The sequence below is a fragment of the Erithacus rubecula genome (assembly GCF_903797595.1).
Source record: "Erithacus rubecula genome assembly, chromosome: 13".
Classification (NCBI taxonomy): Eukaryota; Metazoa; Chordata; class Aves; order Passeriformes; family Muscicapidae; genus Erithacus; species Erithacus rubecula.
The window spans coordinates 17,641,040-17,664,289 of NC_136665.1; the positions used below are offsets into that span (position 1 = coordinate 17,641,040).

The 23,250-nt window shown below is 41.6% G+C and overlaps 1 protein-coding gene across 1 annotated transcript in view; it reads right to left on the minus strand.

Annotated features, from left to right (window-relative positions):
* Window positions 1-214: 214 nt before the first annotated feature.
* CNTN3 (contactin 3) overlaps window positions 215-23,250 on the minus strand; it is a 92,334-nt gene continuing 69,298 nt past the window's right edge. The window contains exons 9-21 of the mRNA XM_079317199.1: window positions 22,628-22,778; window positions 15,820-15,947; window positions 14,317-14,492; window positions 11,363-11,480; window positions 10,127-10,285; window positions 9,898-10,047; window positions 9,025-9,095; window positions 7,751-7,985; window positions 6,196-6,311; window positions 5,406-5,592; window positions 2,301-2,413; window positions 1,234-1,402; window positions 215-690 (exon numbers count right to left, since the gene is read on the minus strand). Coding sequence (XP_079173325.1) covers window positions 587-690; window positions 1,234-1,402; window positions 2,301-2,413; window positions 5,406-5,592; window positions 6,196-6,311; window positions 7,751-7,985; window positions 9,025-9,095; window positions 9,898-10,047; window positions 10,127-10,285; window positions 11,363-11,480; window positions 14,317-14,492; window positions 15,820-15,947; window positions 22,628-22,778 — 1,877 coding nt within the window. The 3' untranslated portion in view covers window positions 215-586. The remainder of the gene's footprint in view (window positions 691-1,233; window positions 1,403-2,300; window positions 2,414-5,405; window positions 5,593-6,195; window positions 6,312-7,750; window positions 7,986-9,024; window positions 9,096-9,897; window positions 10,048-10,126; window positions 10,286-11,362; window positions 11,481-14,316; window positions 14,493-15,819; window positions 15,948-22,627; window positions 22,779-23,250) is intronic.

Below are 23,250 nucleotides of genomic sequence, written 5' to 3' on the forward strand. Positions count from 1 at the left end.
AGGAGGTGTAAACATCCCCAAAACACAGCTGGGGTCATTCCTCAGGAGCAGCAATGGAGGCCCAGCCCCTGCCCTGCTCCAGATGGGATTTCTTTTGGGATTTCCTTCCATTTAGAGCAAATCCCACAGGAAAATGAGCCAAACTCCTGGGTGCTGGCACTGCTTGTGTTACCCTCCCACTGCTAACAGCCACATCTCTGATTTCAGCTTTTTCCATGTTAAAATGTTATTTTAGCAATGCAGAACAGAGCCAGAACAATTCAGGGCTGCTGCAACAATGGAGTTTTTCACTCTCCCTCCTAGCCCTGACCTCACAGTGCCATCCCTCCCCCTCTCTCTCTCACACTGGATCTGAAGTATGGAACATGTAAACTCCTTTGGTTCAAGTATTAAGGCATTTTAGATTCCTTTTTAAAGGATTTGCTAAACTTTACATGGTATTTTTTTACTTCAACTTACAGTGAAATATAAATAATTTAAAAACACGTCAGGATAGAAGAAAAAAAACATGCATTAACCACTGCAGTTTTTTTTTAAAAAAAGCACTTTAGTAACCAATTTTTTTCCTCCCAGCAGATGCAAATGATCAGCACAACATAGAATTAAGGGTCAAGGAAAATATTGTTGCTAAGAAGCTGGAGACACTGAAGATACTCAAGACTGATGGACCAGAACCTCTTGCATCCATACCTGTGACAAAGGAAAAAATGAATTGAGGATTAAAATAAAGCATAAGTATGTGCTGTGCCACATGCTAAGCAAAAAATTACTGTAATTTATTTTTTTTCTTGCAAACACTAGATATCTACAAAAAATACAGTAAATATTTTAAAATTAAAGAGATACCTTGCAAAATACTGTGATCATGAATAGTTTTAGTGCTCTGGTTTAGCTGACAAGGTGGTCAAAGGTTGGACTCAATGATCTTGGAGATCTTAATGATTCTTTGAGTCTACTGTCAAGGTAATAGGTTGGGGTTTTTTTTTAAAAGAAATGGAGAAAAAAGTAAAAACACTTAACATTTTCAATACCAATTTCCATGTTAATTTAGCAGTTCAGCAGAATGGAGTTTGCCATGCATAAGAGCGTGAGGATTTTAACTGTTTCCTTTTGATTACCTTATTACCCTACAACATCTAAACATTAATTTTAGTTTTTTTTTTTTTTTTTTTTTTTATCATCAACAAAGGATGCACAACCAAGCTGGCACAAAGGAGAAGTGGCTGAACCTACTGGCTGTCCTGGGGATGAGGATCTGCTGGCTGCTGCTGCCATCTCCCCCCTCGGTGGTGGCTCTGACCTCGATGAGATAATCGTCCTGCAGGCGCAGCCACAGCTCGGCCGTGGTGCTGGGTGTGCTCAGCACCTCCAGCCTGCCCTGGCTGCTGCTCCTGTACAGCACCTGCAACACAGCCCAGCTCAGCACCCCCACAAACACATCCACAGCTTCTACAGGGGGTGGGAGGGAAGAAATGAGATGGGTTTTGGTTAATATCCCAGCGCGGAGTTACAGTGAAAGGAAGAAGGGAACGTCGGTCACAGCATTTTATTCCAGATTGAATTTAAAACGGCACAATGGGTGATAATACCTACTATTTATTATTTTTATTACACTAATATGAAATAATGGCTGGTGGGACACTGGAACAAGCTGTAAACATGTTCATCTTGCTTCTACAACTCGGTGTTGTGCTACACAGCGGTGTTGTGCTCAGATCTTCAGCCTAAATCTTTTATTCAGGAATATATCATGTAGGATCCAGCTGTACAGAGCTTATCAGCAGCATCCTCAGCTATTTTTTACAACCTTATATGACATATTTAAACACCTTCTAAATTTGTGTGCTGATCAGATTTAGAGCAGATGTAACAGTGTAATTTCTACCAGGGAAATGAACATGGTCCACAGCAGGTAAGAGGTGAAAGGGTTTTAAAATATCAGTTTAATATATGTGATAATATATAATAAATATAATACATGTATCTGGCCAGCAATGGAAGCTACATCCATCAGGCTAAATCTTTCTTTCAAAGTTTTATCCATTGGGGTAGGTGTTACACATTTCAAATCAGTGTTATGGATGAGGTAAGTGTTTAAATGTTCTAAGATCCAGGTGTGGGTGGGATCCCAAGAGCTGAGCTGAGTGGGGAGGGAAAGGGAGCAGGGGATATTAATGGTGAGACACTGATAGAATAGGATTTAAAATTTCTAAAAAATGGCTGAGGGTGGTATTGAGCATCCCTGAACATGCAAACACACCAGGAAATGTCTGGGCTGCCCCAGCTCTGTCCCCACTGACCTTGTAGCCCGTGACCTCAGACTCATTGTCCATGGCTCTGACCTCCTCCCAGCTCAGGATGACTCTGGAGTCTGTGACATTCCACACCACGTTTCCTGGGGGTTGGCTGGGTGCTTCAAACACACAACAAAAGCAGGAATTTAATTTAAATGGCACTGGTGATGGACCCACCAGCTCAGGTAATTGGCTGTCATTACATTTGGGATGCAAAAGCAGCTCCAGTGCAGGCTCCTCTCTGTGCATGTTATGGTTCAGAGGCTGAATTCCAAAACCAGAAGGAAGGAAAAAGCCAGAATGGCACATAAATGTTGGTTCTGAAGTTGAAATATCTGTTGCTGGTCCTTCATTCAATACAGCCAGACTGAAGCATGTGCCTTAGGACATGGGTGATTAATTACAACAAACTCTTAATGATGGAAACAGACAATTTCTAGTTTTAGTACAGTGCCAAGAACAAGAAAATTCTTCACAATACATTGTTAGACCAATTTAGTCTTAGTGAATATTCCAATTTACCCACTATGTTGATTTACTTTAGGATGTTATGTAAAAGATTTGAAGGGTTTTTTTTGTCTGTTGCTTCTTCCAACTCGAGTTGTGGTTCTGAACTGAGCCTGTGCCAAAAGTGGGTTTTGGCCAAGGAAACCTGCTGGGATTTTTTGTTCATTAGCAACCCCAGGCTGTTATTTCCAAAGCTGCTGCCTGCTCTGGGCTCTGCCCCTTGGAGCTGCCAAGCTTTCAGGGAAGTACAAACCTCTGCAAACACCTCAGGGTTGGTTTCCCAGAAAATGAGTCCTGCAGTGACACAAATCAATGATTAAAATCTTTTCTAAATGTGTTAAGGAAAACAATTTACTGTTGCTGTCACCTAGTGGAGGCAACTGCTGCTTAGGTGGACTGAGCTGTGCTTTGAGACTGGAGATTCCAGCTTTAAGCACTGAGAGTGCTTTGGAACACTTATATCCATGTGATTATGGGTTTTTTCCTCTCTTTTTTTCCCTTCCTCTTTTCAATTCTTTCAAACAGGAAGTTCCCTGCCTTCTTTCAATAAGAAGTCAGATCAAAATTCACCTGATTATACAAAAAAAAAAAAAAAAAAGAAAAAAAAAACAAACCCTGTGAGGCTTAAAAAAAAAATATTCCAAAGTCAACCAACCAGCCACAGCTATTTTTTTTTCACTATTTGTCTTGTTCTGTGTACTGAGGAAGATTTAACCTGATGTTCTAATAATAACCACTTCTTGTAAATGTAAGAGGAGATTGTTTCACTCCTGAGAATGAAGTGTTACAGCATGTATGAATCGTTTTCACACAGAGATATTACAGCTGAATTTCAAAGGAAATGAGTCAGCCTTGAAATCCACAACAAAATATTAAGATGACACGTGGAAAAAAAAAAAAAAAAGAAGAGTAATTATCTCTAAGAACTGGAAGCCTCTGTCTGTGGGATTCAGAACTCCATTTGCTGCAGACACCAAAATCTCCAGCAATCATCAGTGCTCAGAAATTCATCTGTGGCAGGTCCATCAGTCACATCAGGACATGGCCAGGGAACTGCAGGGATTTCTGAGCTGCTCAGGTGCTCTCAGACACAACACTGGCATTTATTTTAAGACTTTCTACATGTGAAATAATTGTAACAACTTTTGCAAGTCTTCCCCACTGACTTGGCATTTTACACAGCAATATTTAAATCTCCACTTGTTATTCTGGGCTGTAAATATATTTTAAATTTAAAAGCAATGATATTTGAATTGTCAAAGGCTCAATTTCAGTTTTGAAATACAATGCCAATAGAACTGAACTATATGTATTCCTTGATATGGCAAGAGTTTCTGAGATGTACCTGGCAGGTCCTGTGGGGGGATGCAAATCCTTCACAGTGAAAACCACACCAATCACAAATATTCAAATTAAATTACAAATTGGGATTGATTAAAAATCATACATTTGAATGAAAAATCAGTTTCTACTGCAGTAGCATGGAGAATTATTTCTCTTAGCAATTAAACTAATTTATCAAAATCTTCAGACTGACATTACATGGTCTTGCTCTCCTTATTCACCAGAAAGATCCATGGACATAATGCAATTAATTTTCCTTTTTAATTATTCCAAACAGCAGTGACTTACCCAAGGGCCTGATCCAGATCCTGGTCACACCAGTGACATCAGGGCTTGTCCAGCCATCAGTCACACACCCCAAAAGTGGGGGGCACACTCAAAAAGGACTGAAAATCCCTGAGCTGACCAGCCTGCCACCACCTCCAGTGAGCAGCCACAAAGAAAAAAAAAATTCCTTTTCCCATGTCCTGTCCAGGCAGTCAGTCACTTCAGCCAGTTCATGGTAATTGTGCAGATAATATATTTAAACTCTGGCAAATCTGAGTTGGTTTAGTCCTCAGTGACAGACTGACACTCATTTTTGCATATAATAATTTCTGATAAACTAGCTTATTTCATAATATTAATGCTACAACTCCGTCTGCTCAGGGGATGTTAATGACTATTGCAGGGAATTTGACCCTTCAGACAGATTTAATTGTGTGTTCTTGTGCCTCTGACAGAAACACTTCAAGACTGATGACCCTGATTCTGAGTTGTATTACAATGGAAGAGCACACTAAAAATATTTCCACTTGTAGAAAAATTAGTGCAGCCTTTGACAATCTGTTCTCCAGTTTAATTTTGCCTCTGCAGCAGCAGAGTGGCCTCCTGTGCAATTTGTTCAAGGGGAAGCAGTGGACATGAAGGATTGTTTTGCATGAACTCCATGAGGTTCATTGCATTTCAAAAGCCATGCCCCAGAGAGCTCATAAATATGTTATAGAACACTGAAAAATTCAACAAGTCTCTTTTTTTTCCCCCCCTTCTAAATAACACAGATTTTTCTTCTCAATTCCTCCCAGTCATTAGCAGCATAATAAAAGTTCTGTGCAGAAATTCCAGCTCTTCCTTGGGCTGCCTGCTTGGGTTTTACTCACCCTGCTGCAGCTCTGTGCTTGACTGCAGGGAAATTTGGCTCACTCCTACTGTGATTCCCAGGAATTCTGTGGTGCTGCCACACCATGTCTGGCTGTCCCCATTGCAGAGTGAGATACTCACGTGGCTTTTTGGTGGTGGCATTGACAGTGGCACTGAAGGGACCTGCTCCAGCACTGTTGTAGGCACGCACTGCTGTGTAATAAGCCAAGTTGCTCCTCAACCCTGTGATTTTTATTGATGTTTCATTCCCTGCTGCTTTCACTCTGTTGGAAGATTCTTCTTTTTGGTCATTATTCCAGTACCTAACCTAGGAGATAGAAACCAAAATCATTTAAGGCTTGCTGTTCACCCATTGCACTGTACTCGACTCTTTTCAGTGCATTCCTTTTTTCCTTCAGCTGAAAAATGGTAGAAATGCATTCAAGTTTCAGAAATATGTTTACTGGGCAAAAATAAAATATTCTTATCCATCTGCTTCTCACGCTTGCTGCTCTTTTCAGTGTGACTGCAGGAAAAAGGCAACTGAAATATTAGATCTTGCTTGAACTAAAGAATGACAAGAGGAAAAACATTACTTCATTAAGAAGGAAACAAGCTCAGAAAAATGCACCTTATGAAGAAGTTTCTTTGAAAGTAAATGTAATTCTGAAAAAAAGTTGGAGTTATGTCAGATGCATGACTATCAGCACACAAAGCAAAACACAACTTCATTCTGTGTTGTTTTTTTTTTACAAAGATAGTAAAAATTATCCTTCTTCAGGCTGTAGGTGAGGCAGGAAGAGCAAGATTTGGGGTGAATCTGTGTGGTTGTGCTGCACGACCCTTCTGGCCCACATCCCTTTATAAAGACTGGATTTTATTGAACAAATAAAGTTGATTCATGGAAATATTTGAATTCCCACAGACTCACCTCATAGCCCAGCAGCCTTCCATTGCTCATCTTCCAGGGAATGGCTGTCCAGGACACCTGGATGGCTGAGGAGGACAGGCTGGTGGCAGACACCCCCAGGGGGGCTGTGCTGGGCTCTGGTTGGGAAATCAAGCAGGGAGAGGTGACTGGATCAACCCTGTCCTCATGCCAGCCCCCCTCACCTCCCTGAGCTGCTGCTGGGCTCCTGCTGGTAGAAAAGCCAATTCTTTATTCACAAAAAAAAAAAATTATAGGAAATACCAGAGGGCACCGTGTCAAATCTAACTGGCTAATGACACACTGAAAGCCAGTTTACTTGTTGGCCTGTATGTTCAACAAATCTCTCTGTTGCTGGTTAGTTTGCATATTTTCTTCACAGATTCTCATGGGACAGATATTTTGTCATTACAGGTGCAACCTACTTTTCTCTACAAGAACAGACTGCTATAGAAACTGATTCTTATTCCTCTGATTTTTTTCACACGGAGATTTATAAGCTAACTGCCAGCTTAGCTAGAGCAGCAGGGCCTAAACCATATTTTATAAAGACTAAACCATATTTTATAAGGACTATACCATATTATATAAGGACTCTAAACCATATTTTATAAGGACCTAACCATATTTTATAAGGACCAAACCATATTACGTAAGGACTAAACCATATTTTATAAGGACTAAACCATTTTTATAAGGATGAAACCATACTTTATAAGGACTAAACCATATTATATAAGGACCTAAACCATATATAAGGACTAAACCATATTATATAAGGACTAACCCATATTTTATAAAACTAACCCATATTGTACAAGGACTAACCCATATTATATAAGGACTAAACCATATTTTATAAGGACTAACCCATATTATGTAAGGACTAACCCACATTTTATAAAACTAACCCGTATTATATAAGGACTAACCCATATTTTGTAAGACTAACCCATATTTTATAAGGACCTGAACCATATTATATAAGGACCTAAACCATATATAAAGACTAACCCATATTATATAAGCACTAACCCATATTATATAAGGACTAACCCATATTTTATAAGACTAACCCATATTTTATAAGGACTAAACACTATTATATAAGGACTAAACCCATATTTTATAAGACTAACCCATATTTTATAAGGACTAACCCATATTTTATAAAACTAACCCACATTATATAAGAACTAACCCATATTATATAAATATTAACCCATATTTTATAAGGACTAACCCATATTTTATAAGGACCTGAACCATATTATATAAGGTTCTAAACCATATATAAAGACTAACCCATCTTGTATAAGCACTAACCCATATTTTATAAGGACTAACCCATATTATATATATAAGGATTAACCCATATTATATAAAGACTAACACATATTATATAAAGACTAACCCATATTATATAAGCACTAACCCATATTTTATAAGACTAACCCCTATTTTATAAGACTAACCCCTATTTTATAAGACTAACCCCTCTTTATAAGGCCTCTCTTTCCCAGCCCTGAGCAGGGAGCTCTGGGGCTGCAGGCTGTACCTTCCTCAGCTGAGAAGACGGTGGCCACGGCGCTGAAGGGCCCCTCTCCCTTGTTGTTGTAGACCCCCACTTTGACCTCGTAGGGCGAGAAGGGCAGGATGCTCTCGTTCCTGAAGACATATCTGGGGGTGTCAGGGGAGGTGACCACGGTCTGGATCCACGTGCTGGTGCCCGAGGGTCGGAAGGCCACCACGTAGCCAAAGCCCTCCCCGTTCTGCAGCTCCTCAGGGACGGGCTGGGACACAGCAAAGGGGCAGCTCAGGCACTGCACTGGCAGCAAATCTCAGCCAGATCACTCTGCTGCTCAGCCTGCAGCTTCAGCTTTTCCATTTCCCAGGTTCTGCACTGCATTGGTGACTCTGCACTCCATAGAAAGTGTCCCAGGTTCTCCTCCCAGCTCAGTCACACAACAATCCTTCCCCAGCCCCAGAACCAAGGACACACTGCAGCTCCAGCCCCAAAAAGTGCAAACAGAGAATTGAGGAGAGAATCTGGGAGGGTGGGACTGCAGAGCCTGGAGCTGGGATGGGACAATGAACCCCAACGTGGAAATGGAGCAAAACTTATAAAAGTGTGAAACTCCTGGCTTAGAGCCCATCTTGGGTGTAGCCATGGCCAGGCTCTTGCACTGCCCAAGAGGAATCCTTTGAAGGGTTTTTAATAAGCCCCTGCTTTATTCCTTTAGCTCTGTCCAGCCTCTGCCCCAGGTCAGCCTCTCTACAGCACAACAAAATGTGCTCCCCTCAACCTATTTTAAGGTCTGCATTTCAAGAAGAGAACAACTTTCAGGTATAACCTCTGGTTTTCTCTAAGTATTCTGCTTCAAGACACTCTTCAGTAAATACAACTTTTCTTTCATCAATCCACAGTTTATAAAAAATGAATAATTGCTTGGTCAGCTATTAGAGAATCCAATACCACCTTCATATAGTGGCTTAAACCTTCTTCTGATGTGATTATGATTAGATAACCACACAGAGTAGTCAATGCTACACAGAGTAGTCAATGCTAGGAACAGAATATTAACAGTTCTTTAAATCATTAAAAAAGGGATACATAATATGAACTGTATTGGTTAGCATGTGCATCCAGATTTAATGGTGGGAAAGGAAGAACTGCAGATCTGCACTGCAAAGTCCAGTTCTCTGCTAAACCATCCCCCTTCCCTCCTGCCCTGCCCTCCTGCCTCCTTTTTATGCTTTAACATTCAGAGAGAGCAGAAAGAAAAGAAAGAAAGAAGTTCTGTGAAGAAAACTTCTCCTCAGCAAACTTACATCCCAGGTTATGACCAGCTCAGATCTGCTGCCTCCTCCCCCACTGACCTCAGATGGGGGAATTTCAGGAACTGTGGAAAGGAAATGCAGAGATGTCTGAGGGAGTAGAGACAGGAGAACACACCACATCACCCCCATGCACAAGTTTAACACATTCACACTCCCTTGGCAATCAGGGTAGATGTTTCTGGGGCAGAACTAGAAAGCCCCAGCCCTGACCCACATTCATCCTTCCCTGGGCCAGGCTGGGATTTCTCAGAGCACCTGGAGCTCCTCAGCAGCTCCCAGAGAACACCACATCTGCTGTGTTTAGGAACTTGGAAGAACTGGAGACAAGCTTCATTTTTCCAGAGTTAACTCAGAGAATGGCCAAAGATCATCTGGTTCCAGGACACCTTCCAGTAAACCATGCTGCTCAGAATTCCATGTCCTTGAACACTTCAAGGGGTGTTATGCAGATAAACTAGGAAATGGCCCCATTCCAAGTGAACTGGGGTTATAATTGATGGGTTCTTCTGAGCCACATGCTTGTTACATGGAAGGGTTTCACTGATCAAACACCAGGAATGAATAGTCCCTGTCAAAATTAACCTCTTTCCATCCATTAATACCTTCAGACTCTGCCTGAACTGGCAGATTTTGGCACAGTAAATGCAGTTTAAATGGATTTAGATGTTATGCTTCTGTGATGTTCAGTAATGCAACACAAACTGTTCCACAGCTCAGTGGAAAAATATAAATGAACTTGTTACTGGCTTTTATATGAAATGGCAATCCCAAGCTTGTCTGCAAACAGCCAAAGACAGGAACACTCCTTTTCTTTATTAACATTCCAGATTCTTGAATTAAAAACAAATAGAAGGACCCACTAACCTGCCTCTTCAGTTCTTACTTTTTCTGAGGGCAAACTAGGCTCTCCACCTCCTATTTTGTTACTGGCAACTACACGAAATTCATATTCAACCCAAGGATTTAAATCCACTACTGTGCTGGTGAAGGTTTTGCCATCGATCACATCTGGAACTAGGAGATAAAGAAGGAACAGGCAGGTGAGGAACAAGGTGCAGGCATGCCCAGGAGCTGGGCTGGGGGCTGTGCTCACCTGTGGTGGCTCGCTGCCAGCCCACTGAGAAGGGAGTCCTGGCCTGGATGCTGTAGGTGGTGACAGGGCTGTGGTTGTCTGTGCCCTCCTGCCAGGAGATCTGGGCAGTGGTGTCTGTGATCTCATCCACCTTCACGTGCCCAGGGGGCCCAGGAGAGCCTGCAATGGCATGGAAAGCAGGCAGAGGTTTGGGGGAAGCCCTGCAGCAGCCTGGATGGATTCCAGGAGGAAAACAATCCAGACTGAAATAAGAACACCTGTAATTATGGTTTTACAGTCATTAAACTTAACTCTGATAATCTCAGCCCGAAACACTCTCAAGCACAGAACAGACAACTGGATTCTGTTTTTTTTGGTTTTTTTTACCAAGAACCTTTGCTCAGCACATCCCTCTGTCTTTCCAATATCTTTTCCTTTACTCCTAAATATCATATTTAATATACAGATACATCGCTGTGGTCTGGATTTTTTTTTTTACCTACAACTTCTTTACTGTAAAAGGCACTGGAACAATTTTTCAGCACCCCAAGCAGCAATTCAGTCAGACAAACTTCATACTGCCTTCTGGAAAATCCTCATTCTGGGCATTTCCTGGGTTTTGGCTCACATGCATCAGCAACTGGGGTTGAAATGAGTAGCACTGCATTAACAATGAGAAAATACCCAAAATATTTTAAAATATATTGATTAAGTGCTGATTGCATAATATGCAATCTAGATCAAAGCTTTTACCTTGCAATAAATGTAGCTGTAACATCAGCAAAGAAAGCCACAATTCTGGCTCAAGTGTGAGCATTCCAGCTCAGAATGAAAAGGAATAATTCTGCATTATAGGCTTTAAACCCTCAGACAAAGCCTCTCCTGGGCTCTGGCAGAACTGCCCATTTCACAGGATTCTGGAGTTCCCAACACTTCAGTCTGCACAGGCAGCAACTCCAACCCCCTCAGAGCTCCAGTGAGTTCCTCTTGGCACTGACCTGAAGGACTGGCAGTGAAAAGAGATGTGAAATCACTGTCATAACCTCCAGTTCCTCATTTTTCTGATAAAAATCAGGCTTCACCCAAAATCTGGGCTGTAATTCTCCCTAGCTGCAAGTCAGAATGACACAATTCAACTCAGAGCCATTCATCACCCCATCCAAGCCATGGATTGGTTCTGTATCCTCCAAGATCAGCTGTTTCTAGAGTTATAAATATAAAATGAGGTGGAAAAGGTGATCCTGGGCTGGGCTTTACCTCTCACAATGAGGTCAGCAGCAGAGGCCACACTGTCCACCTCTGTCTTCACCATGCACACATATTTCCCACTGTGCTTCAGCTGGATGTTCCTGATCATCAAATCACCTGAGGCACTCTGGGGGAACACAGAACATTCATTAATGCAAATAAACCTCTCGTGCAGCCCAGTGTTTTCTTTGCAAAGGGAAAAGAAATCCAGCAAAAATGTGAAGTTGCTCAAAAGCTGCTCTGCAGGACAGCAAATTACTGCCCATCAGCAGCTCCATGCTTGTTTGGGAGCATTTTCACAAAAAAAACCCACATGAGGTAATGTTCTTTTTTTGGGAGAAATGAGCTACAACATACTCATACTGGGAACCCCCAATAACCTCAGTGCCCTGTGACCATTTGTCTCAAAGCCCTAAAAAGAGAGAAATTATCAATTTGATTTCTAGACAGAATTCACAGAGTTTTGATCTAGAACTTTTAAGTCAAGTCATGACAGATTTTTAAGGAGTTCAAAAGAGTAAAAGGCAAGTCGAATTCCGTCCATTCTCCAGGTTACTGTGAGCACTTTTTTAAAGGTTGCACATTCTAGGCAAACATTCTAAATTTCCCATTTTACAATCCCAAGTTCTACTCCTTGCTATTCACTGAATTTTTAATCTTTAGTGTTTTCCCCCATTGTTCTCTCTCAGATCACAGCATGTGGTTTTTTTCTGGATCATGGGAAACAGAAATAAAACCTGAATGAAACTGTAACTTCCTATCACATTGGGGCTCTCTGTGCCCTGTTCGTTTTCCACACCACTGAACACAGAACTTGATATTAAACCTTTGCTAGACAATATCCCTTAAAAAAAAAAAAAATCATCTCCTCTTTGTGTCAGCTGAATTACTGCCCTAACTCAGTTCCAGTTGAATTTTCCAGGTGAAAAATGCCTCAGTCAGATTTTAATTTTTAAATTTGAAGTTTCTGGAGAAGCAGCATTTTCTTCAAGGGCAGAACCCTAATTCATGGGTATTTTCATCTACTTTTGGCCACTGATTCATGGGCAAACAGTAGTTTTGGGAGAAAGGCAAAGACATGACTTTGAAGCTTATTTTACTCTTGGAAAAAACACGAACCTTTCAAAACATTTGGTTATTTTTCTTTGTTTCAGCATTACAATGTCTCAATTCTTTACTCAACACAAGCTGAAGCCAATTCTGCCTGATTCCCTTCCATGTGTGTGCCTGGTCTTCTGTGAAAGCACAGATGGAAGTTGTTTGCAGGACAATTCAGTGCTGATTGCTTACAATAAATTAGAAGTTGAGTCAAAAGCAATCTAAAATCCATCTCCTTGATTGGAAGAGGATATTCAGGGAATGCCCAACACCAGTGAATGCAAGCAAATCACGTCCTGCACCAACTGAGCTCAGCAAACTCAATTTGAGCCATCTCAGCAAAGGGGAGGGGGATTCAAATAGAACAGTTTGATTTGAAATAGCCCCCAGCAGAATGTTAACAGTGCATTTCAGTTATTTGGGGGCTTTGGGATTTCTCAGGGGGCTGGGGAAGAGCAGGAAGCTCTGCAGCAGGGACCCCTTTCCATGGGTATCCCATCCTGGGTCACAGCAGCTTTTGGCAGGGTGGACAAGCCCAGGTGACAGTGAAATGTCCCTCACCCCTTCCCCAGCTGCCTGGAAGACAAACACAGAGTGTCCCATTCCTCAGGGCTGCCCTGGCTGCAGAACAACCCCAGGCATCACTGGTGATCCCCAGTTTTGGGGCAAGTCTGCTCAGAGTTTGGGCATCTGCTTGGTCTGCCATGCTCTTTAATAAATCACCTGGCTGACAAAAAAATCCAAAAAAGCAGCAAGACAGCCTCGTATCCCACAGTTTTCCAACCATCTGGAAGATCAGGAGGTGCTCCCAGAACATCCAAATAACTACAGGATGTCAGAAACCTCAGGCCTCCCAGATGTGAGTACGTGGAAATCTATCCATCAAAAAAATAATTTCCAACCAAGAAAACAGAATTTATTTTTGCAATGATACTTTCTTTTAATAAATACACACTGTACCTACTGTAAGGCTTAGAACATATTTAGGATTATTTACTTACCACAACCTGCATGTAACTCTAGACTGAATTATTCCACTGACCTTCATGTGATACTAAACCCATCAAATATTTCCATGGATCTCTTGGCAACCTGTGGAGTTTTCTACAAATGAGCTCAAATTTCCTCTTTACACAAAAAACAGCTTAAAAAACAAAAAACCCTGAAGTCTAGTCTAAAAATCAGCTTAAAAAACCAAAAACCCTGAAGTCTAGTCTAAAAAATCCCTCATGACGAATTTCTTTGTGTCAAGTCATTGCTGTGTTTCATGTGATCTTGAGAAAAATTAGGTAGAAATGGAGGGAAGAACTTAAAAACTTCAGGTCTAAAACACAGGGCACAGCAACAGTGAGTGATGGGCAGCAAGCTGGGCTAAGGGACCATTCCCTTTTAATACAGAAGAGGATTCCCAAAAAACAAACATCTTAAATTTTGGGATGAGGAAAAGGGGAGGGGAAGGGAAGGGAAGGGAAGGGAAGGGAAGGGAAGGGAAGGGAAGGGAAGGGAAGGGAAGGGAAGGGAAGGGAAGGGAAGGGAAGGGAAGGGAAGGGAAGGGAAGGGAAGGGAAGGGAAGGGAAGGGAAGGGAAGGGAAGGGAAGGGAAGGGAAGGGAAGGGAAGGGAAGGGAAGGGAAGGGAAGGGAAGGGAAGGGAAGGGAAGGGAAGGGAAGGGAAGGGAAGGGAAGAGAAGAGAAGAGAAGAGAAGAGGAAGAGAAGGAGAAGAGAGAGAAGAGAAGAGAAGAGAAGAGAAGAGAAGAGAAGAGAAGAGAAGAGAAGAGGAAGAGAAGAGAAGAGAAGAGAAGAGAAGAGAAGAGAAGAGAAGAGAAGAGAAGAGAAGAGAAGAGAGAAGAGAAGATTTGCATCTCACCCCTCCAACCCTCTCGAAGTGGGAGGCGTCCCCCTGCAGGTCGGTGAGGGTCCCGTTGAAGTACCAGGTGAAGCTGATGTCCAGCAGGGGGTCGTGCTGCACCTGGCAGGGCAGCACCACGCTCTCCCCCACGGTGACATCCATGTTGGAAGGTGCCAAGGTGATCCTGGTTGGCTCTGCAGGGAGCACAGATATTGGTTGTTGGGTTTTTCTGCATTGCTGAGCTTTGCCTGCCTCTGCTCTATCCCCCCAAAGATGGGATCAGTGACCCACTGATGCAGCTGGGCTGGGAATGCTGCCTGTGTCCAATGCTGCCTGCAGCTCTGTGTCCTGGCAGTTCCCAGCAGGAGCTGCAGGCCACTGGGAAGGTGAACTGGAGCCTGCTGGGTGCAGCCAGCCCACTGCCCCAAGCTGAATCCCCAGGCTGGAATTGCCACTGCACAGCTGCCTGCTCTCAGCAATCCCACTGAGCTCTGGAGCAGCAGCAGCCCCTGGGCAGATGAAGAGGTGGGAGTAAGGGAAGAACCTAATACACCCCAGAAACTGGAGGAAATCCACTTAATGAAGAATACACTGGATATTTGGGTCCATATATCACACAAAACATAAATAGTGTCAATAAGAACAGCTGTTTGTTATTCCAGAATCACATTAACGGAGAAAAAAATTTAGCTACTGTAAATACTGTAAAAATAAAATTTAATTCTAGGAATTCTCTGTATATAATTCTATTATTTGTATATAAAGGGGATATGAATCATTTAGGAGCACAGGCTGAAAAAATGAAGCTGTTAATTCACCAAACAAAATAATTCCGTTTGGGCCTATGAGATATACAGGATATGTAATGCAGTGGGATAGTAGATCATTCTGAGTTTGGGAAATCTTTCAGGTATTAAAATCTTTGAAAAAGAACATTATGAGATAAGACATTTTTTAGATAAACTTCACAAACTCCTGGCTCTTTTCATCCAGTATCTCCAGAAGCAGCCAGGAATGGATGACTTGGAGGAAGGATCCCTCTGAACAACCATTCTTTATGAAATTTGCTTTTGAAAGACTCTGTTCTCCTGCCTGTGGAGCCCCTGAACGGTCCCCTGCAGCTGGAGTTTCCACCACATCTTTTTCCATAAGCAAACAGCATTTAAACCTCAGTTGGGCAAAACAGATTTTCGAGTGAAATATAAAATTACCTCCAAGATTTTTTTTTGATTGACATGTTTTTTTCATAACAAATTAAAAACCCCCACGAACTTAAAAGCATAATTGCACTATTTAGTGTTTAGAGAAGTGAGAGGAGGGAGGGAAGTGTTCAGAACTCCCTCACATCTGAGAAACATCTCTGTCAAAGACAGCAAAATCCCTCAGTGCCTTTTCAACTAATAGAAGAGCTGTAACAGCTATCTTTTTATCTTTATACATTAAATAAATAACTTCTCACACTCTTTACATTCTGCCAGGCTCCTGAGTCTGTATTTCCAGCTGCAGTCCCAGCTCACCCACCTGTAACCACCAGGCTGGTGGAGCCCCTGGCTGTCCCAAACTGGTTTGTGGCCAGGCAGGTGTAGCTGCCAGCATCCCCCTTGGTCACGTTGGCTATCCTCAGTCCTCCATCCTTCAACAGGCTGATCCTACAAAAAAATCACCAGGAGATTTTAAAACTTGCAGCTTCTGCAGACAAAATGCTTTCATACTCAACTGTTATCTCAGACATATTAAACTGTACCAATAATTAAGAAGAAAATTAGTTTTATGCCAGCTGAAATCAGGATAATTACCAGCCTGGGGTCTGAAAATGTTGTGACCATCCACTGGCAATACACAACAAATCTGAACCCAACCATGTATCACTTTGGAAATAACACTCTGGACACCAGCAGAACCAATGTTTGAAGAGATGTGGGCACATGTATATGTGTGAAAGAAAAATCCTACATGAGCTCCACCTTTTTTAGCTGCACCAATTGAAACAGGAATAATTTTCAGCTCTTGTTGTTTACTTCAAGCAATCATGCACAGCAACTTTGAAATAACTGTGATTACCATGACAACTCCATGGGATTGTTCATGAACTTGCTTTGTGGAAGGACTTGCAGGACAGAAAATTCCCTTTACCCCACACAACCTCCAGCAGTGAGAGCATGGAAAAGCAGGGAGGTGTTTATAAAAGATGTGGACTGAAAAAAACCCAGAGCAGTGAGAGGGACAGAGGAGCAGGAATGTCCCCACAGCAGAGGTGACATCCCAAACAGCATCACTGTAGGTAGGCACAGGGAAGGCTGATTTGAATCCCTCTCTCCCTATTTCTTCTCCTCCCATCTGTTCTATCCACAGCTTCAGGGACTTCTACCCTAAGACAACCTGCAGTGAGCTGGAGGGTTCTCCTGCTCACTTCCCCCTGCTGCTTTCTTCAGTACAAAAGGAATGAATTAATTACACACCTCTGTGCTCTTTTTATTTTCAACACTCTGGAGGTAAAATGATGTCAGCAGATCCCTGTCACTTGTCCCAGGTGAGTGCTGGGGTTAAATCCTGCTGTGTTGGGATAAATTTCCCCAAGGTTGCAGTGAGGGGTGGCTCTGTCCCTTCTCCCAGGGGCAAGGAGCAGAGGAATGGCCAGGGAGGCTTAGATGAGATTTTGGGGAAAATTGCTTCATGAAAGGGTCATCAAGGGTTCAGTGATCTTACCCTGATCCAAACCCACATTCCCTAAATTCCCCCCACAGCAGTGGGAGTCCAGCAGGGCTCTGGAATTCCACTGCCCCCCTCCCCCAGCTGCAAACCCATCCTCAGAGCCTGTTCCACCCCTCTGAGAGCAGGAGCCTGGACTCCTGCCACAGCTGCACTGCTCTGCACAAGGAAACAGGATTTTTGGAATTACAACACTGAAATATACACAACTTTTAAACACTTTTTTTCCTTAATTAGTTCAAATTGCATTTTGTATTTCCTCAAAAAAGGTGTTTCAGCTCTCAGGGCTGTAGCTGAGCTATTCTTCCTCTGGGCAAAGGCAGTGCAATAATGAAATTAGCAGATGCAAATTACAAGAGATAACAAGTCACCCTGTTAGAACAACAGACAAAAGCATCTTATTGGGGTGAGAAAGAGAGCTATAAATAGGCAGTTTAATCCATTTATAACCACAAAGCATCCCGAGGTAGCTCAGCTGATGAGGTGGCATTTGAGGTGTTTTTTTCAAGGGAGGATGTGCCTCACCAGTGACTTCCCTGAGGTTCATTAACTTGTTGGGGAAAATTCCTAAGTCATATTTGGCTGCACTTCATGTGAGATGGAACATTTAGAATTAATTAAACCGTGCCATATGGTTTATAGGTATTTTAAATGTGTTAAAGACATGAGTGATACATTTTATAGGTAATTAGAATGGCATCAAGAAAAGGTGTTAAAATATATCAATTATGGTTACAAGCAAGTGCTGCTGCACTTTATAGCTGAGGCTTCATCTACTTTGATGCAATTTCCAACAGAAAAAATACAAAACCAAAGAAACCCCAAGTGCTGAAAACGCCTAAAATCAAACAAAAGAAAAGCAGGATCAGGGAATAAACCTGGAAATGTCTATTGTTTAATTAAAATGAATCACTTTTAGAGTGCTCTGAGCTACCTGCAAGCCTAGCTTGCCTAAAGTAATTAAACAGAAAGCTTATTAAAACTCAGATATAATTAAGAAATTTTTTTTCCTAGAATTAAAAACAAAAAGAAAACAATACACCAAAAAAAAAAATCAATTGGAGAAAAATATTGTAATCGAAATAAAATCTTTACTGGTAAATTAGAAAAAGACCAAGGCTCCACTTTTTCCAATTACGAAACAGTAAATGCAGCTCAAAGCCTATGGAAACCCTAAACCCAAAAATAGCTTTGCCCCTCCTGCTAAACATGAGATAAAACACAGTTTTTAGTTTACTCAGAATTATTCAATATTCACACAGGGTGCTGGAACACTGCCAGGGAGAGACCCAGACCTGGGACACACCAAAAAAATGCAAGTCTTTGGAATTCCCTGCACCTGCAGGTGATTTTCCAAAACATTTTGCTCAAGGCCAGCAATTTTCCATGGAAATTCCATTTTCCACAACTTTCTGATACCCTGTCAAATGGCACAAAACCTTAAAAAAAACCCTTTAAAGGGATCATGGGGGGAATGATGGTCCTAAATCCACCTCAATTCCAGCTGGAGATGGATTTTGGACCTGTTTGGTCATCAGATCAAAGCATCACTGACAAACTCATCATCTCCCACTAATTCCTGAGCAAAACTGGGGGAAATTGATGTTTGGGGAGATTCTTTTTCTCTACAGTCAAATAAATCTCACACCCACACCCTGAAACTGAGATCAACAGGATGGGGAGGAGGATTTAACAACTTCAGGACTTTGGAGTTCCCAATTTGAGAGAAATGATACCTCTTTACCTATTTAATGATTAAATTTTTTACCTATTTAAATATATATAGAAATAAATATATAAATATTAAAAATTGATATTTAGAGAGCAGACAGAACATGCCCCAGTGCCATTAATGCAAGTGTTAATGACTGCAAACCTGTTCATCCTCCCAAGGCAATCCTTTCTTCCTGAGCTACCAGACATCATCCAACTCAGCAATCACAAAAGCACAACTATTTTAGATCCTTGTTGATATGGTAATAAACACAAACACATTCCAGTCTGTAACACTTCAGTGCAAAGGAACAGTGGAAAAGTGGGTCACCACTGTCTTTTAATGTATCAATCAAATTCTAACTAAATTAAAGCAGATTAATTAACAGGCAAGTCAGCAAAAAAAAAAAAAAAAAAAAAAAAAATCCCATGCAAGTGCTGCTAAGTAAATGCATTACATTTCACATCACAGCATTTCAAACTGTAATACAAAATGAATAAAAATATTTAATTTGAATTGCAGGGAAGCTAAAGCCATTAACTAACACTTCTAAATATCATACAATTTTTTTAACAGGAATCATTTCTTTCCTCCCTTAATTTTCCATCACTTGGCCACAATGAAAACTGCTAAAACTGGAGTTTTCCTAAAGGAATTGCACTGGGAAGTCTTTTAGTGAAGTTTTTGCAGCATCTCCTCATCTTTTTCTAGTCTTGGTAAATTTAGAAACATCTAGGAATAAAGGTGAGTTTGTTTAAAGGTGAAATGCTGCTCTGCATTTTCACAAAATCCTGGTTTTAACCCTTTTCCAGTCAGATATTTGAGCCAGGAGTTCAGGACCCATTGCAGCCCACAGGCAGTGACTGTCAAGTACAAACTGAAAATTCAAAGTCATGTTCATCCATAAAACATCAAGGAAATCTTGGAAGGGGTTATGTCTGGGTTGCAGCTATTTTAGTATTTATCCTGGTTTTGGTGTGTTAACCTTGGTTAAACATCTAATCCTCCTTTTCTGGAGGATAAAAATACAACAAAAATTCATCCATCTGGAGGTGGAGTGTCTCAGGCACCTGATAAATTTAATTCCCTTTTTCTATCTTTCCTTCTGCCTGTTATCCAATGCTTTCACTTCTCTCTGCACTCCACTGCTCTTTAATGTTTAGCTCTCTTTATTAAAGATATTCTAGGAAAAAAAAAAATCACACACTTTGCAAAATTAACAAGAAACAAGATTGCTTTCTTCAATGCTGAGCGATTTCTCAGCCCAGAGCTCATGAATCCATTTTGAATTATATTTTCTCCCCTCCACAAGACACACTATATTCAGCTCATTTAATTAAAATTTACTGAGTCATTATCCAAATCTCCTACATACGGAAAAAGCAGCACCATTTAAAAATAAATGAAGAATATCAGCAACAGTGCCATCAAAATGAAACTCTGAGGCTTTACTGGAGCACTGTGGTCAGTACCTCAGTGCAACCCAAGTTCTCTGATGACATAAAATTCAAGTATTTCTGTTTTATCTTTATTACTCAAATAGGAATTTCCTCAAGACATATCAATCCTACCCCTGCTGCTGCAAATGTAATTAAAATTCAGCTCCCCACCTCTCCCAGGTGTTGTCCACGCTGGACCTCCCTTGTGGGAGGAACTCATTCCTCCTGTTGGCTGCAATAAAAAAAAGAGCAATCCCTCCCCACCAGACCTCTCCACTGGAAATGGCAGTTAATGGCTGAAAAATATCCTGCTAATTTGAAACCCTTTCCCGAATTGCAGGAATTTGTGGAACTGCATGAAATTCATGAATTGCAATTATTCACAGCAGACAATAATGAACTCCAGGGTTTTCTGCAAAGAACCACACTCTGCTCTTCTCCAAAGGCCAGTTTACTTCATTTAGATTAATTTAGGATTACTGCTTTGTTACTGGGCTTCCTCTGGAAGCCATTTACAGTATGTTGTCAAAAATAAAAGCTCTGGGTCATATTTTGGAATTACCTGCACTTGGCAGAAGTAACAGCTGTAATTTATGTTCATAAACCTAAGCAGGCAGCATCATATTCAATTCATTTTTGGAAACTGAGTGTGGATTTCTTCAGCCTGGTATGATCACCCCAGATGATTCTATTTTTTATAGAAATGGAACTGGGACAAAAGTTAGGAATTTTCCTAAATGGACAAAATCAGGTGCTGTGCATTTTTTGCTTGCTTTACAAAAGTGGCCATAAAAATAAAACTGATTGAGATCCATCAAAAGGCAACAAGTTTCACATAAATTTTACAGGTCATTGTTTAATTTAATATATTAATATTGTTTAATTAATGGCTAGAAGCATTCAATGACCAAGTAGTGCTGTTTTGGAAGGGACTGTGCTTGCCTGCTTGCAGGCAGGCAGCCAGTCAGGCTGTGGCACCACGGCCAGCTCTGCAAAATTGACAACTCCTGCCAAATTGGCACATTTGACAACACTTAACACCAGAACACAGGAAAACTCTTGTGGCCCCTGTGAACAAAGAGCCAGGGCAAAGATGAGAGTGCCCAAAGCTTCTGGGTACAAGGAGACAGCTCCAGCCAAATAAACAAATAAATTCTCCACTGCAGTCTCTCCAGGTTTCATCTACCTGGGAGCAGCTTCTGTGCTCAGGAATTGCAAAAGAAAAGCACAACGTGGTGTTTTACAGGAATAGGACCAGAAGAATGCTGTCTGATTTAGAAGCAACACCCAGTCCCAGAGGAGCAGGGACACATTCCTAAAATCACACTGTCACAACCCTCCTTCACACCCCAAAGGTTTGGTTTCTTCAGTCCCACATCTGGCCTTTTGGACTCTTTTGTGACCTTCCAGGGCTGGTGCCTGTGTCTGGCTCAGACAGAAAATCTGACCTGGTGCCAGAGTGAACTCCTAAAATCCAATTCTGGCTCCTATGAGTGTGCACAGCCTGTCCTGAGCAGGAAATGCTGCAGCTGGAATGCCCAGAGTGCCACACTGACCTTACCCATGCTAAACCAGACCTGTAATTATCTTAATCACACCTCTCCTCCAAGGAGCTTCTTTGCTGCCCCACTCCACTCCCAGTCTGTGTAAATACTGAAATGTAGAGCAGAAAGGCTGGAAAGTCAGCAGTGCCAGTGTGAGAGATGCAAACCCAGAGCAGCTCCAGAGCAGAGAGTACAGCCCTGCATTGTCTTTTTATACAATTTAACCAGCACAATTGTGCAGTTTGAGTTTATGACTAATTCAATTATGCTTTAATGGGTATTTCTGGGGAAAAAAAAAACCTATTTACATGTTGTTGGAAATCAGCAGCTGGGGGTATGGGTGAATCACAAGCTCTCCCCTGAGAATTTCAATCCCAGAACACATCCACTATCACTCTAACCTAACAAATAAACAAACAATGATGACATCTGTTATCCCTGGTAGGATCATGGCTGCTTGAAAAGAACCTGGAAGCGCATTTTCCTTTTCTTTTCATCTTTTCATCTGTTATTCTTGACCTCCCAATTAACTTTTCTTTCTCTTCTCAGCTGTATCATCCCCATGGCTGTAACACACCTCAAATGCCCCTTTGCCAACATTTTCAGAGCATTTTGTTGAAGCCTTTTAGTACTTTTGACAGCTTTGCATTTCCAGTTTTCTACCTGGTTCTCTCTAAATCAAGCCCAACTCTACATTAAACTGAAAACAAAATCTGGCCCCTGACCTCAGAGAAAGCACCACACTTGCACTTTCAGTGCTCTTATACCATCACAACAAAAAAAAAATAAGCAAAGAACCCCAGGCCAGGCAGACTTCAGAGAGACTTTACAAGTGTTTGGATCTACAGCTGACACTGCTGCATAAAAAGACACACAAGAGCTTCTTGTAAGATTAAAACAAATAAACCAATGTAACGTGATACCTTTCATTTTCGTGTAGCTGCTCACCTCCCTTCTTCCAGGAACATTTGGCCTTAGGGAAAGCTTTGGGTTTGCACTCAAAATCAACTGTGCTGCCTATCTGAACCTGGATCAGCTTCTTCATTGGACTCTTGGAAAAATCTGGAGCAGAAGCTAAAACAGAAGGGGTAGTAGTAGTGAAATAAAGCACATTTAATGAGATTAATGATACTGCTATTTAGCACTTACACGGGCACTTCTCAGATTCCAAACATAATTAACACCATTAATTAGTTCAGACAGATCTTCTATTGGGCAATTAGGCATTTTCTCCTCCTTTTTTGTACCTCATGCTGCTACCAAAGCTGCATGCATGCAGGTGAGCACCCAACAGGGCAAGCAGAGAGGATCTCAGCTCAGTGACTCCAGGGAGTGCTCAGCACCTGCCCAACTGATGCTGTGCTGAAGAGAGCAGATTTATTTACCTGATCACTCTGATCTGTGTCACACCAGGAGCCTCACTGAACCCCAGGGAACTGGAAGGTTCCCAGTTCCATGTGTCAGATGACAAGAAATGACAGTGCAGCTCATTCTGGGTGAAGTTCTCACGAGCTCACAGCTTGGAAAAGGCTTGTGGCCTCTCCCT